The 14,680-nt window shown below is 55.6% G+C and overlaps 2 protein-coding genes across 4 annotated transcripts in view; one reads left to right on the top strand and one right to left on the bottom strand.

Annotated features, from left to right (window-relative positions):
• Positions 1-1,007: 1,007 nt before the first annotated feature.
• Positions 1,008-12,154, top strand: Pitx1 (paired-like homeodomain transcription factor 1). 3 transcript variants are annotated; one of them, XM_006517157.4, is made up of 4 exons: positions 1,008-1,210; positions 6,190-6,426; positions 8,523-8,758; positions 10,587-12,154. In XM_006517157.4, the coding sequence occupies exons 2-4, from the start codon at positions 6,258-6,260 to the stop codon at positions 11,127-11,129; spliced, it is 948 nt and encodes a 315-aa protein (XP_006517220.1). In that variant the 5' UTR covers positions 1,008-1,210; positions 6,190-6,257; the 3' UTR covers positions 11,130-12,154. The 3 variants fall into 3 exon arrangements, with proteins under 3 accessions (XP_006517220.1, NP_035227.1, XP_006517221.1); XM_006517158.4 differs by lacking the exon at positions 1,008-1,210 and adding an exon at positions 5,874-6,104; NM_011097.2 differs by lacking the exon at positions 1,008-1,210 and having other exon boundaries at positions 5,773-6,426; positions 10,587-12,144.
• Positions 12,155-13,149: 995 nt separating this feature from the next.
• The window catches only part of Catsper3 (cation channel, sperm associated 3), a 39,549-nt gene continuing 38,018 nt past the window's right edge, over positions 13,150-14,680 (bottom strand). Inside the window, exon 9 of the mRNA XM_006517455.3 lies at positions 13,150-13,166. The gene's annotated coding sequence lies outside the window, so the exon portion shown is untranslated. The remainder of the gene's footprint in view (positions 13,167-14,680) is intronic.

Below are 14,680 nucleotides of genomic sequence, written 5' to 3'. Positions count from 1 at the left end.
CTCCCCCAGCACCTTACATCGAACCAGCCGCCCTCGATCTGATGCCCCGGGAAGTTGGAAGCCAGCCTGGGTCGCTCTCAGTCCAGGAGTCCCAGGCACAGCCTGATTCGCCTCTAATCTCACAGGCTGACCCTCTGAAGGGACAGGCTAGGTCTGGAAGACAGAGGAAGCAGTGGTTTCAGTCGATTGGTCCCCCTATCGCCGCCCGGAATCGAAGGCTCTTCTTGTAGCACTATTTGGTCCCAGAGCACCACTAGAGCACCCAGCGGGCTGCGAGTGTATGAAGGGCTAACTATCAGTTTGCCTGAATTCTCCTCATCTTCCAAAGGCTGCTAAGTCAAGACAGGCCTAGAGAGTCACTGGGCTCCCTGCCACTCTGCATCCCATCCCACATCAGGATGACCGGGAGAGGGTTCAGGGGAAAGAGCAAGACAAAAGGCAGCAGGGAGAGTCTTTTTAGCCAGCCCCGCACTTTGAGGAGAAAGGAATCCCTCAGGCGGGGCAGGTACAGAGGCTGCCCCTAGCACAGCCCACCCCTGCACACAGAACCCCCCCCCCGAGTTTGTCCTCAATTTTCTGTGGATAACAACATCTGTGGCGAAAACACTCCTCAAGCCAGGCAGGAAAGTGGGAAATGATAGACCCGGCTTGACCTTCACCTGACAGGACGCAAGGAAACTCTGGCCAGACCTAGACTAAACCGAAATCAGACAAGTCCCTCAAGTGCCAGGTGGGAAACTGAGACCCGGGAGAAAGTCCCTAGACCAGTGGGACTCGAGGCATCTCAGGGGACCCACAGCTGAGCCCCTCCCTATGCATGCAGTCCTGGGCAACCTCCCCGGCCCCGGCTTTGGCGGTGAGCTGTACCGACGTCTCCTGCGCGTGGAGAAAGGCCCCGGCCCCACGCCCGTGGGACTCCGCGCCGCCCCCTCCCCTTGGGTCCAGGCGAGCGCCTCGCTTCTCCCCACCCCCCCCATTCCCGCCTCCCCGGCCGGTGTCCCCGCCTTCCCCACGGGCGACGGGCGACGGGCGGCGGCGGGAGGAGCGGGTTGAACGGAGGCAGCCCCGACCTTGCGTGCTAGGATGTAACGAACCGAACCGGCGGAGACCCACACTGCGCGCAGAGCAGAGCCAGTGGCCACCTGAGCGGGAGTCTGCGGCGGGCGAGCCCGGAGCCGACTAGCCTCAGACACAGAGCTGCCTCCATACGGTAAGAGACGCCAGGCTGGGGCGAGGGGTCTCCACAGTCTTAAGCAGGGAAGAGGCCAAGATCATCGAGGCAGCAGGAGATACTGGTTCCTGCGGGCCGGGTGGATCGTGCCATCACCGGATTGCTAACTCACCTACGGGTGGGCCCACTCTGTGCCTCGGCCCCACACTCCCAGAGGGCTACGGTGTCCAGGGCACAGGCTCAGGCACAGCAAAGGCGCAGCCCTGGAAGCCCCTGGCAGTGCTTCCCGAGGGCCTGCGGGAGACAGTGGCCCGTGAGCGGACTGGCAGCTGCCGCATCCAGGAATGGGGCCCCACCGCAAATGGAAACGCTGGCCCCTGGGAATGGCTAAGGACTTGGGACATAGCTTCGCGTCACAAGGGTATTTTTCCCAAACGAAACTGCTTCATTCGTTAGTTAGTTCGTTAGGGTAGCAATGCCGCCAAAAAGTAGTAGGGACCGGTCAAAGTCCCGACTTCTTCGCTCTGGACCACGATGTCCAGCTGTCACCTTCAGAAATGTCCCAGCCTATGGTGGCCTGCTCCCTGCTGCATGGTTCGGGCTTTTACTTCCCCTAAGAGAAAACCCAAATACACCTCGTAAAGTCCAATAAAATTGCTCCCGAAGCCTCTCCTGGGTTTGGTTGTTGATACAGAATCTCTGAGCACACAACGGTTTCTCTAGAACCGGGTCTTCAATTTCTAAAATTGTCCAGTTTCCCACACTGAGGCTGAATAACGCTGAAGCAAAGCCTGGGTCGGTGGGGGGGGGGGGGTGTCGAGGTTCACCTCTGATCGCTGTAGGGAAAATCTCAAGCTAAAATTCTGGGTCCCAAGATTATTTTCTAATCTAGGAATTCAACAAAATCTAATATATATATCCCAAATTTATGAGAAATGAAGATTTAGATATTATCTTAGCATCTCTGCAACTGGAGAAATCCCTAGGTTATTGTCCACTTGTGAATGATGGAGGACTAAGGGACTGGCCAGGTCTAGGGTAAAGACATAAACTACCTGTAGCGGGGCACCCTGGGAGAAGACTCCCAGTTCCTGCCCATTCCCTTGTGGTTTTGGGCCTTGGTGCCTCCACCAGAGAGAAAAAGTAGGGTCTGAGGACGCTGTGGAAACACACAGGCAATTGATAACTTTCAGGTTTCCAGCACCCTTCTCCCAAGAAAGCAGCCCTGGGAGAGTGAAAAATAAAAGCGGGTCCTCCTCTGCTCCAGAGCAGAGTGACAAACGCTACCATTTTCTTAGCCGCCCTATATTCCCTTAGCTCAGCCACTCTTCTGGAATCAGAAAACATGGTGGCAGACTTGGGTGAAAAACAGCATGGAGAGTCACAGATCATATCAGCCATGGAGAGAGACAAGCCCTATACATCCATTGTAGCTGGTGGCTGATGTCCTATCCAGCAGTCAGTATTCCCATACAACCCCGTCCCTCAAAGAAACCTCAATAGGCTGCAACCTTCTGGGAAACTGATAAAATCCTCCAAGTTTGATCCAATTTCTACCTGGGCACTAGGTGTCTATAATTGCTTGAAAAAAATAAAAACCAAGAGCTTTTATTGGGGAGGGGGTATTAGATGGGGCAGAAAGAGGTAGGTGGTCCCCGATACACTCCAAAAACTGGGTTTTCTAGTTTGAACTACTCTACAGCCTAAGAGGCTTAGGGTTGGAATGTCCCGGGGAATCACGGATGGCCCTGGGGGCAAGCCATAGCACATTCCTTCCTTTTTCCTAAAATCCCTTCATTCTCCAAGAGTACAGATTTTAGGGCAGCATACCCAGATAGGGACCTAAGGGTGGCCCCCATGAGAGTCCTCCACTCGGCCTTCTCAAGAATTAAATTACTAAACCATTCTTTTGCCAGATTCTATTTGACTAAGCCCAGATCAGCACAGGTCCTTGGGCTGTCTCTCCTCTAACTCCCACAACAATGCAGGCATCTCCAGATCACCGTCTCCCGGTTTCTTGAAGGACAGAGAAATATTTCGGACTCTGCACAGGTGGGAAGGGTAGTGGAATAGAACTCGACCTGCTTCAGTGAACCCCCTTTCTTCCACCCCTCCTGCCCCATCTGGAGACCAACTCTCACACTGAACAGGAGAACTGAGATTCACTTGAAGGTCAAACCTCAAACCTCCTCCAAGTCACGCATCAAAATGAAGGGGGCTGTGCATGAGCCTCTGCCCCAGAAAGATTGTAGCTTTCCTCCCGGTGTGTATCTGCATGTGCATACCGGAAGCCCCTGCTTAGAGTAGGACAGTGAGTGAGGAGGGGAGGGGGCTGTGGAAGAACAGAGAATTTATGCTAGTCTCATTCTTCAATATGCCCAGAGTCGGGGCACAGCCTCTTGTTGGTCCTCCCACGTCCACCCCACCCCCCACCCCCTTGATCACTATATGTGCTACTGAAAAGCACACTCCTCTGGCAGTCCCCATTAGCCTCAGTGCTTCTTTGGGGCTCAGGATCTATGAGGATAGTGGAAGGAGTATCTGAAAGGGTCTGAAGACCACTCCACCCACACAGCAAACCTTGATATCTCCAAATAAAAGGACTGCTGTGTCTAACCCAGAGCAGTGCTTAAGGCTTAGGCCCAGAAGGGCACACAGCAATAGCTTAATAACTGCACTGATACACTGCCAATGTATTAACACAATGGTGATGTGAACGACAGATGCTTCTCCACACAGTCCATGTAGGACCTAACTTCACCATTTCCCTGTCCCTGTCTGAGACACACTCCCAGGCGTTCCCACCTCGATCTGACTTGATGGACCTCCTATTTCATGCTATCCAATTGGACATTAAACAGCACATGTGTGTGTCCACCCGTACACAGCCTCCTGGGTCCGGACGTACAGGTGTGCACTGCCATCCTTGTATGATCCAGGCTGCTCTCTGACTGAGGGAGGTAGTGTAGCCCCGTGGACCAACCGAAGCACCTAGTGGGCTTCACTTGCAAGGAGAAATCAAGATACCCCAGGGCCTTAGTCAGCTCCCCGGAAAGCATCCTCCCTCCATCTTTGCCCAAATTCTGTCTCCCTCAATAGACCTGGCCCTAAGGAGCTGGGCACCTTGAAGCAAGGCCAAGGGAGTATGAGACAGTTCTGGCCCCACCCTGCATGTCTGCCCTTGCCCCCACAATTCTCACAAGGCACCCATCCAGGGCCCAGCTACTTCCCTCTGGTGGTAGAGAAGGTAGGAGAAGGACCAAAGGCAGAGCCTTGCAGTCCCCACCACTAACATACCTGTAGAGCCAACCCAAGAAATGACTACAGGAGAAGATGATGTCCTGGGCTCTGGACACTGGAGAACAGAGAAGTGCTTCTTTCCTAAGCCCTAGTCTACCCCATCAGTGGCTGGTTCAGGGGAGAGGTCTGCAGGTGAGGCCCAGAGACAGCCTAGGGGTCCTCCGTGGCTACAGAGGCAGGTCAGGGCCACCTCAGTTGTGACCTGTTTACTCAAGAAGCTGAAGTCCCTGGGCCAGTTAACAATTGTTGGATAAAATCCTTGGACAAACTTCATTGGAGCGTGAGGAGCTAAGGAGGGGACCACTCTTGTGAGCCTAGAGGGTAAAGTCTTTGCTTGGGGAGGGGGGAGCTCTGGAGCTACAGTTTCCTAGCAGTGTATCGGGAGAAAACCCAAAGGCTTCCTAAGCTCCCAGCCCAGGGTTGTGAGACATCAGTCACCTGGCCTACCAGGCCTCTGCTGAAGCCCTGAGAATTCAGAAAGTAGGCCCCACACTGGAGCAAAGTTACCCTAAAGGAGGGCAGAGGCTGGCAAGGCCTACCTGGTGGCTGCCAAAGACCTGATCATTGTAGGTGCAAAACAAAGGGGGATGTGGAAAGGCCACGGGCCTGGTGGGGCTCTTGGGGTCTCCAGTCCCACTCGCCATGGCCTAGAGCCAACAGAAACGTTTCGTCTGATTAGAAGCCGTCATCTCTACCCCAATTCCGGAAAATTGACTGCGGTGCAGAGAGGAAGGCCATGAGAGCAGCCTTAGGGGAGAGGGTCCAAACTAATTAGAAGACAGCATCCGGGGCCCATTAGAGCTCGCAGGCTGCTGTCACTCAGCCGGCCCCGAGTTCCTGGGAGAAGCGACTGAGGTAGGAGGGGCCCGTCTGCCCCTCGAGGACGACACCACCGCTGGGAGCTGCAGCAACCGGGAACCGGCCCCCCGGCTCTGCCACTGACTGCCCTGGCGCTGGCTCGGAGGCGCCGGCTCAGAGCGATCCTGCTCAGCGAACCTTCACTCATTCTAAGTTGTTCTCTCCCGTGGCTGGGGACTTGAGGTGGCCCAGACAGGAGTTGACTCTCAGCGAAACAAGTCACTTGGGGCCCCCAAGGTGTGCACCAGCCGCCCGGGGCTAGCTGGCCAGATGCGTTTCTTTTGTGCGGCCAAGGGAGAAATTCGTGTGTCACCGGGGAAGGAGGGAGAGGCGCGGTGAGGCCGCGGGAGAGGGGGGGAGGTGAGGCGGCGGGAAGGTGGCTGCGACGGGGAGGGCGCGGGCGAGGCCAGGAGGGAGGGAGGGAGAGAGGGAGGGAGGGAGGACGGCGGGGAGGGCGCGGCGCGGGCGGCTCGAGGCTGGATTCCGCCCGCGCCCGCTCCCTCGCTCGCTTGCTCACTCGCTCGCGCCCTCCCTCCTTCTCTCCCAGCCCCCTCCCACCGAGGCCCACCCCACCCACCACCCCTGGCGCAGGGACTGCTGGAACCTGGCTGCGCGCACTGTCGTTTTCAGACAGACTCTGCGGGCTCCGACCCGAGCCTTAGAAACCGGCCTCGAATCGGGACTGGGGCCCGGGCCGGCCGGGCAGCTGAGGCCGGAGCAGCAGGAGCGCGTGGCGGAGCCCCGAGCCCCGAACCCGGTCCCGCAGCCTGGAGAGGTCGATGGAGCTCGAACGGCGTCGCTGTGGGCGCGGGCAGCCCTGGGGGGCAGCCGCTTAGGCGCCACTCTCTTGTCCCCAACAGGTCGCAGCCTGGGCGGCCGGGAGCTCCCAGCCCCGGCCCCTGGAGCGCCCGTTGCGGTCCCCACCTCCATGGACGCCTTCAAGGGAGGCATGAGCCTGGAGAGGCTACCGGAGGGGCTGCGGCCACCGCCACCACCACCGCACGACATGGGGCCCAGCTTCCACCTGGCCCGCGCCGCCGACCCCCGGGAGCCGCTGGAGAACTCCGCCAGCGAATCGTCCGACGCTGATCTGCCAGGTAAACGCGGCTCCCCCAACCCGCGGCGGGCATCCAGCCTCCGCGCACACCGGGCGGCTTGGCACGCAGCCGGGTCCCCTCTGCGTCTCTGCAGCGAGGAGCTTTCTTTTTCCTCCCTGGTCTTAACCTGACGATGAACACGGAAATTTACACGCGCGTTCGCACGCACACGCGAAGTCACTTCCAAACAGTCCCCCACACGCCAAGCCCTGAGTGGGACTGGCAGCCCCTCTGGAGCAGGAGCAGATAGCACGCGGGAGAAAAAAGTTGAGTTTTCCCTAACTGGTTGCTGAGGAGTCGCTGGGGCTCAGGGCGAGAAGCAGATGTGCAGGGAGTAGAAGGGGTGGCCAGACAAAGTGCCCAAAGAGACACCTTGACAGATGGAGGAAAGAATCCTAAAAGAAGAGGTGGGGTCACAGAGCAGGCTAGAAGAGAGGGGTCCGTAAAGCCGAGCTCGAGCTCTGGGGACAGCGAGAGCCAGCCAGCTAGGAGGCGCGGCCTGACTCCCGGCAGAGCCGGCAGAACCCTGCTGCAGCGGGGATCCTGGCCCACGTGGACACCTCAGCCCAGAGCCACCAGGGGTCCAGCCAGGGTGGGTTCTCGACTCCACAAATCCCCCAGTTGTCTTTTAAAAAACAAAACAAAACAAAACAACCCCGATCTCTTGAGCTGGGCCCGAGATTGGGTGGCTTCGGCCATGTCCGTTTCCAGGCCTGTCCTGTCTTGGAGCGGCTGTGCACGGGAGGGGGGTCCCAACCCCAAATAGTCACAGATCTCCAGGCTGCCTGGGACAGCCATCCCGGGCCCTGGGCATCTCTTCCACGTTTATTTAATCGGTATTTGTTTCTGTTTTGCATCTCTAAGTGACTTTTTTCCAACCTCTGTTTGCTTGGTTAGAAAACAAAGCTCTGAGTGTACTTTTGTTTTTAGAAGTTTTAAGCGTGGTGTTTGCTTAAAAAAAAAAAACCTGTAGAGATTGATTTTCAAATCAAATCTACAGGGATAAATTAACAATTTTAACTGTATGCTTCCTTTGACACAATTCACTAGGAGTATTTCTCTGAAATTTAAAAGAACCTACATGCCACAAGTTACTTGGAGAGATTTTTTAAAAGTCAATTCAAAATGGCGCATTTCTTTGAGATTCCCCCCCCCCCCATCAAAATCCATTCGTAGCAGTTTTATTTTGTGAATTTAAATCATCTCGCTGTAATGTATTTATCTAGGGTTTGGAAAGTATCTCTCCCAGTGTTTGTGTGAGGGAATCTAAAATTTACCTGCAGTGATGCATAGATTCTTTTTCCCAGAGAAATGGCCATCTGACTGGAGTTTATACACATTTGGCTGTGTGTTTAGTTTAGGGGTGTGTTCACAGGAACGGTTTTGACTTCTTGATCTACATTTGCTCCGGTTCTGCCTCCCTGGCTCTGAGGGTTTGTGCACCTTTCTGTTTCTAGGGAGAGAGCTCTGAGCTTTTCTAGGGCTCCGTTTTGGTTTGTAGTTCCTTTGCGTTATGTTTGAATGCTATTGACTACTGTGTGCATCTTGAGTAGCTTTAAAGAGACAGAGAGGCCCGGGTCACTTAGACAGAATATGTCTGTCTAGGCTGCAAATGGAGGGTTTTCTAGACCTCAGAATCCGAGGCCGGTAAGGCTGGGATCCAAGCTAAGTTGCGGCTCTGACACAGCCCTGGCAAGAACAACATTCCAGGCGACTACATGGCTCTTACCCCACAGATATGCTAGCTTCAGCTGGAAAGTTTTGATGCCCGTTCAGGAAAGCTGAGGTGTCCGCTCAGATTTAGACCTTCAAGAGTCTCAGCAGGGCCGCAGCCAGCGAGCTGCAGAAGCAGGCCCTGCCTAGCTGGGAACCCAGGCCCAGATGTGGCTCCCGGGCTCTTTGCTGTGGCACGCCAGATCTAGGGGTGCTTACTGAGAACCGGCACCCGGCCCTTCCTTTCCAGCGGGGAAACAGTTCCCAGGGCCCCTGGATGGAGGGAGGGAAGCCACCGCTGACGGCAGGCGCTTCGGTGGAGCCGGGACCGGGCGCGATAGTGTTAGCCCGAGGTGACTCGCGCCCATTCCTACCTGCTGCAGACAAGGAGCGCGGTGGGGAAGCCAAGGGGCCAGAGGATGGTGGCGCGGGCAGTGCTGGCTGCGGCGGCGGTGCAGAGGACCCAGCTAAGAAGAAGAAACAGCGGCGGCAACGCACTCACTTCACAAGCCAGCAGTTGCAAGAGCTGGAGGCCACGTTCCAAAGGAACCGCTACCCCGACATGAGCATGAGAGAGGAGATCGCGGTGTGGACCAACCTCACTGAACCGCGAGTGCGGGTGAGCGTGGGGCGCGTGCAGAGGGCTACCGGCTGGCACTCAGTAGCTTAGACTTACAACTCTGACCTCGCGGACCTTGCTTCGTAGGAGACCCCACTTTAGGCCCCAGCCAGCCACCCACGTCAGCCAGGTCCCTGGGCTACTGCTTTCTTAGCCCTTTTACCTGTCCCACAGGAGCTACTGCAAGCCCCTGTCGGAAGACCCTGTCCCTGCCCTGAACTCTGTCAGAATTACTCAGAGCCGGAGATTGGGCAGAGGATTCTCTGCCGCTAAGGACCTCGGGAGCTTTAAGCCTTCATCCCCTGGAAAACGAAAGGGAAAGACAGGTCGTGCCTGGCTGCCTCAGAGAGGCCTGAAAGGTGCTTGAGTTGGGGTATCTCAAACTTCTTGGAACTGTGATCTCATTCTGAATTTCCCTTCTCCAAACTGTTTTTGGAATATTCTCCATCTTTTCTGGCCAGTCAGCCAGGTACTAGCTGGACCTTTGCCTAATGCCCTTTCCCACTGTAGGTCTGGGGTCATGTGGAGCGGGACGCTGATAGTGAGTGGCCCTTCCACTACACTTTACAGATGTAAGGTCCCAGACCCAAGGCCACACTGTATTCTGGCACCTTCCACAGTTCCCAGCAAATGCTACCCGCTCCTTCAGGAGAAGTAAGGAAATCATTTCTTCCCTGGGTGGGCAAATATTTAATCAGACACTGGGAGCACTTCTCAAGCCAGACCAAAGTCCCACCTGCCTCGTGGAGCCCCTGCCATAAGCCCAACCTTCAGCCCTCCCCAGTGAGGCTGGTCCGACCCAGTGGGAGCCTGGATGCAGCAGACCTTCACCCTGTAATTCGGAGCTCACTAATCCTGCCCAGGTTTATGGGAGTGGGGATGGTGTGGGGTTGGGTAGATAGAATCAGGGCCTGGGAAAGGCTGGGGTACAGGGATCCTGGCCTGGAGAATGAGCTAGGAGGTCGGGGGCCAATGTTGGGAAGATAGGGGAAGTCGGGGAAGACGTGGTCAGGGAGAGAAAAGTGGTCCTTACCAAAGTTTTTAGGAGAAAACAGAGGTGGAGATTAGAGGGAAACTAATAAACTTACAGAAATTAAATATTTGCAGAGAAACATATTTGGATTATATTTAGGCAGCAGGAAAGAAATTAAATATTTAAGGGAAGCAAAGAGGTTAGGCATTTAGAAAAAGAAAGGATCGACTATTTAAGGGAAACAGTGAGGGTCAGATATCTGTAAAGAAGGGATAAACTAAATATTTAGAAAAGAATAAAATGGGGACAAGAAATAAAGAAAAAAACCAGACTGGAGTTTAGATAGTCAAGAAGTGGACAAAAATTTACATTTTGGGAGGAGAAAAATTATTAAATGTAATAAATGCCGATGAAAACAAAATAGTTGAACAACGAAACTCGTCTGAAAAATCGGAGATGGTCAGTTTTGAGGAAGAAAAATACTTTTTGTGTTTGAAGGAGACGAAAAAGATTGAACTACTAAGAGGGTGGTGGTACCCCATTTGGAGAGAGATGGCAGAAAGAAGACAGGTTGGGAGGGAGAAAAGAAAACGAATATTTGTTCAAACAAAAGAGAATCCGAGTCAGAAAAAGAAAATAAATTTAACTTGGGGAAGAGGATAAAAAAAAGCAGGGGGGGGTGTGGGGGAAGAGGAGAGGGCTCGTATTTTCTGGAGACGCGAAGGGAACCATTACAGAAAATCTCGGCAGAGGCCGAAGAAAATACGGGGTGTTAGGAGAGGAGGCTGCAGAGTTGGGGGTGAGGACCCTTCCTGGCCACCGCGGCCCTGACGTTTCTCCCGCTGGCTTCTCCAGGTCTGGTTCAAGAACCGGCGAGCCAAATGGCGCAAGCGGGAGCGGAACCAGCAGTTGGACCTGTGCAAGGGCGGCTATGTGCCGCAGTTCAGCGGCCTGGTGCAGCCCTACGAGGACGTGTACGCTGCCGGCTACTCCTACAACAACTGGGCGGCCAAGAGCCTGGCCCCGGCGCCGCTGTCTACCAAGAGCTTTACCTTCTTCAACTCCATGAGCCCGCTCTCCTCTCAATCCATGTTCTCGGCCCCCAGCTCCATCTCTTCCATGACCATGCCGTCCAGCATGGGCCCGGGCGCCGTGCCCGGCATGCCCAACTCGGGCCTCAACAACATCAACAACCTCACCGGCTCCTCGCTCAACTCGGCCATGTCGCCGGGCGCCTGCCCCTACGGCACCCCAGCCTCGCCCTACAGCGTCTACCGGGACACGTGCAACTCGAGCCTTGCCAGCCTGCGGCTCAAGTCCAAGCAGCACTCGTCGTTTGGCTATGGCGGTCTGCAGGGTCCGGCGTCGGGGCTCAACGCTTGCCAGTACAACAGCTGACCGCCCCGCCTGGTCCCCGGGGCCGCCGGCCAGCAAGGCTCACAGAAGGGAGCGCGCGGGAGCACGCGGGGCGCTCGCAGCTCCTCGGACCTCACCTCTGCGCAGCCCCTTCCTCCCCACCCCGCCTCCAGGTTGGTTTTGTGTTTGCTTTTTCCAGACCCCCGCTCTGTCCCCCAATGAATGAAAAGAAAAGAAAGCAAGCCAAGGGAGGGGGTCGGGTGGGGAAGAAAGAAAAAAAAAGAAAAAAAAAAAAGACGTCGGAGAAAAATGCTGGAGGTGGGGGTAAGTTGCAATGTCCCTGGCGATGGCGCAGATGGTGCGTTCAAACCCGGGATCCCAGCTGTCCACTACACCAATGGGACATGGCGGGGAGAAGCCAGTGTTCGGAGAAGATGCCGCGCGTCCCCGCCGGAGCGCCTCAACCCGTGAACTGAATGTAGGGAACCTGGAGGCCCTGGGATCGTTCACCCGGTCAAGAACCGAGGCGCCCTCTCCTAGCCCGACCCGTCCGAGTGCACGCGGGCGCGGATCACTGCTGGAGTTTACGCCTGGCTGAGGATGGCTGCGTCGCCGAGGATCTGGCGTTTGCGCTGGATTAGCCTAAGGTCCCGGGATGCCAGGAAGAGCCCAGCAGCACTGAGCTCTGGAGCCGCACACTTGAGGCCACTGAGCCGCAGCTGGCCGAGGCCAGCCAGCAGCAGGAGGAGAAGGGCTCAGCTCTGAGTTCCCCAGCCCCAAGCTTAGCCGCTAGCCCGGCCCTCTGCTCCACTCTGGGTCCAGGAGGTGGCCCAGCGAACAGCCCCCTTCTCCACTGTCCGCCTGCCCGTGCAAGAGTCGAGCCAGGAGAGCGAGGGGCCACAGCCCCAGGGCCCCCGCCCACTTTGCACACCCGCTCTCCGGCCCGCGCCCGTTTACAGCGTCCCTGTGTATGTCGGACTGACTGTATAGAATTATAAATCTGTCTATATCAACTTGTCCATGTACGTCTATTAAAACCATAGTCGGAGCGTGCTAAGCACCACTGAGCCCTAGCTGCTTCATTCAACTGAAGAGGGAGGCCGACGTCGAACTGAGAACTGAGCCTCCCTGACTTGGAGGGCGGTGGGGGGGGCGGTGGGGGGGAGACGGGGCAAGGGTTCCCCACCCCTATTTCTGACCAGCTCCTTCCCTCAGCCTCTCAGTGAGGAGACACCTCTCCCCCTCTAGACACCCAACTCCAACTCCCACAAGCTTTGCCGGCTTGATCCTCAGATTCCCAGGGTAAGTGAGAACACTTACTGACCTAGATCATAGGGGCACACTCTCTGAGCACCATTTAGGGCTGGGGCTATCTGTTCTCCCATGGCCCCATCCCCTCATGCCCTTAGAGTCCAGCTCTGGGCACCAGATGCTCCACAGTCTAGCCGGACTGGCCTCTGCCTGTTCTCCTAGTGCCCCAATTACTTCCTAGCTTCCACCTAGGGGCATGCGACTCTAAGAGAAAGTGTCCACCCAGGCTCACTTCTCACTTCTCCTCTATCTCAACTTATGGAGGCTGCTGGCCGCCTCTGCCCCCCACCCCTGGCTTTTGGAAACTACTGAACAAGACCAGCCTGTAAACTGCCTGTAAAATTCTGCTTCCCTTAAGTAAGTCACTTCTAATGGCAAAACAAAATGTTTGCAGCTGCTGCGGGGGAGGGAGGAGGGGCTCCCGCTCCACTTCAGTATCACCTTGTGGTGGAGATTGGCACTGCCCTGGAGCTGGACTCAGGCAAGCCCTGGCTGGGATGGGCACAGCCACAGGATTAGTCACGAAGGAAGAGCGATCTCAAACCAGGTCATCACCGACCTGGCTCTGTTCTGCAGATGGAACCCAGGCCCTGGGAGTCTCTAACCCAGCCAAGGTCACACTAAGCAAATAGGCCTTGAGATTCCAAAGCCAGACATCTTTCCACCAGTCTTCTCTCGCTCAGATGAACCGATGGAGAGGCCCTCCTTGGAGGTCAGGTCAGCCCGAAGATATGGAACTTGCAGTATAGCCAAGGCCAGATACACAGGCTGGGGGAGAATGGAAGGGGAGGGAAGTTTGGGGTAAGGGGCTGCAGCCTGGCCACCCCTCCCCCAGCAGCAACTGTCCCCAGCTCCCTCTCTGGAAACATAAACAAAATCACATCTGGATTCACAGAGTGCCTCCCCCAGCCCCACACATTTGCCATGGCCTGTGGGTTCTGGTCTCACTTGAGGCCAGGAGGCAAGGGAGACATAGGAGACTGGGGCTGTAACAAAGTGGGAAGCAAGCAGAGAGAAACCCAAAAGCCAAGCCCAGGTGAGAGGGAGCTACCACACAGGGTGGAGAATCCGTGTGCCTGTGGAACCAAGACCAGACAGCAGCAGATGGTAGAGGATAGACGTTGTCCTATGATGACCCTTTTGTCCATCCTGAGCCCTGGCCACAGAGCTGACTGGGGTGGGCAAGCACACATGGCTGCTCTGACACAAAGCATGCTGCCCCTCCCTCCTGCAGTAAACTCCTGGGGGCTAGGGAAGACTGTCTGAAAGTCATAGTCTCCAAAAAAATAAAAATAAATAAGCTGCTTGTTGGGCCAGAGGGACATGTGGAGGGGACAGTCAACACTGACTCTGATTTTCTTGGTGCTAGGGAGTGGGCAGGAGAGAAGTCCTGGCCCTACTCTTACAAACAAGTAAACACGTGTACAGTGTGTAATTACAAAGTGTGCTCAAGAAACACCGAGGCTGTTAACAGGAAAAAGTGAGTCCTACCTTCAGCAGGGTGGTCAGGCAAGACTGTTCTGGGGGGTGGGGGTGGCCTCACTGCTACCCTTAGTAGCAAGGACAAACACTGATTGAACCTGCATAGGTCCTATGCTGTTTACACATCTGATTGTTGAATCCCTTCACCTGCACAGAGCCCCATAGGAAGGGTCCTTTTTATTTCCTTTCCCTGATGAGTCCCTAGAGCTTAGATTGCCTCACATGGTCAACTTAGAGCTAGTGCCCACTCTTTATCCCCTACACTGGGCTGCCCCTGGCCACCCACTAAAGGGCAACACAGGTGACAGAGAACTACCCTTCTTCAAGTTAACAGTGGCGTGGCTTTGTGCTTCCCTAGTCCTTACAGAACGAACACCAAAAAGGCAGCACGGCTTTGAAAGATCAAAAATCGGGGATAGGAGTGAAGGCCAATGAAGGGAAGCTAGGTCCGATCATCACTGTGCACTGTGTACAACCCCAGGGACATGCTCACTCTCCAGCTAGATGATGCCCGTTGGACCACCTTGTCCCTTGGGGTCACAGGCTTCCGAGCCTGGCTACCAGAGTTGTTGAAAGGTATAGAGGAACCACAGTTAAAAGATCTGCCAGGCTGGGCATCATGCCGGGAGTCCAGGCCCTGAAGGGTAACTCCTGTTGCCTGGGAGATCTCCATCCCAGGTGAGATAAGCCACATCACCACAGGGGGTGAGGGGTGACCTTCGACCTCTGCATTTGGAGGCTTGTTATCTGGCCACAGGAACTTGTACTGTTTGTTGTCTTTGAAAGTGAGAGTTTGGGTT

This window comes from Mus musculus, chromosome 13 (genome assembly GCF_000001635.26).
Source record: "Mus musculus strain C57BL/6J chromosome 13, GRCm38.p6 C57BL/6J".
Classification (NCBI taxonomy): Eukaryota; Metazoa; Chordata; class Mammalia; order Rodentia; family Muridae; genus Mus; species Mus musculus.
This window is presented reverse-complemented; position numbering and strand designations above follow the sequence as displayed.

Bases quoted from the DNA above. Each gene is read 5' to 3' on its own strand.
- Pitx1 (XM_006517157.4), top strand. From the start codon at position 6,258: ATGGACGCCTTCAAGGGAGGCATGAGCCTGGAGAGGCTACCGGAGGGG. The intron at 6,427-8,522 runs GTAAACGCGGCT...TACCTGCTGCAG, and splicing joins GTCCGACGCTGATCTGCCAG to ACAAGGAGCGCGGTGGGGAA. The intron at 8,759-10,586 runs GTGAGCGTGGGG...TGGCTTCTCCAG, and splicing joins TCACTGAACCGCGAGTGCGG to GTCTGGTTCAAGAACCGGCG.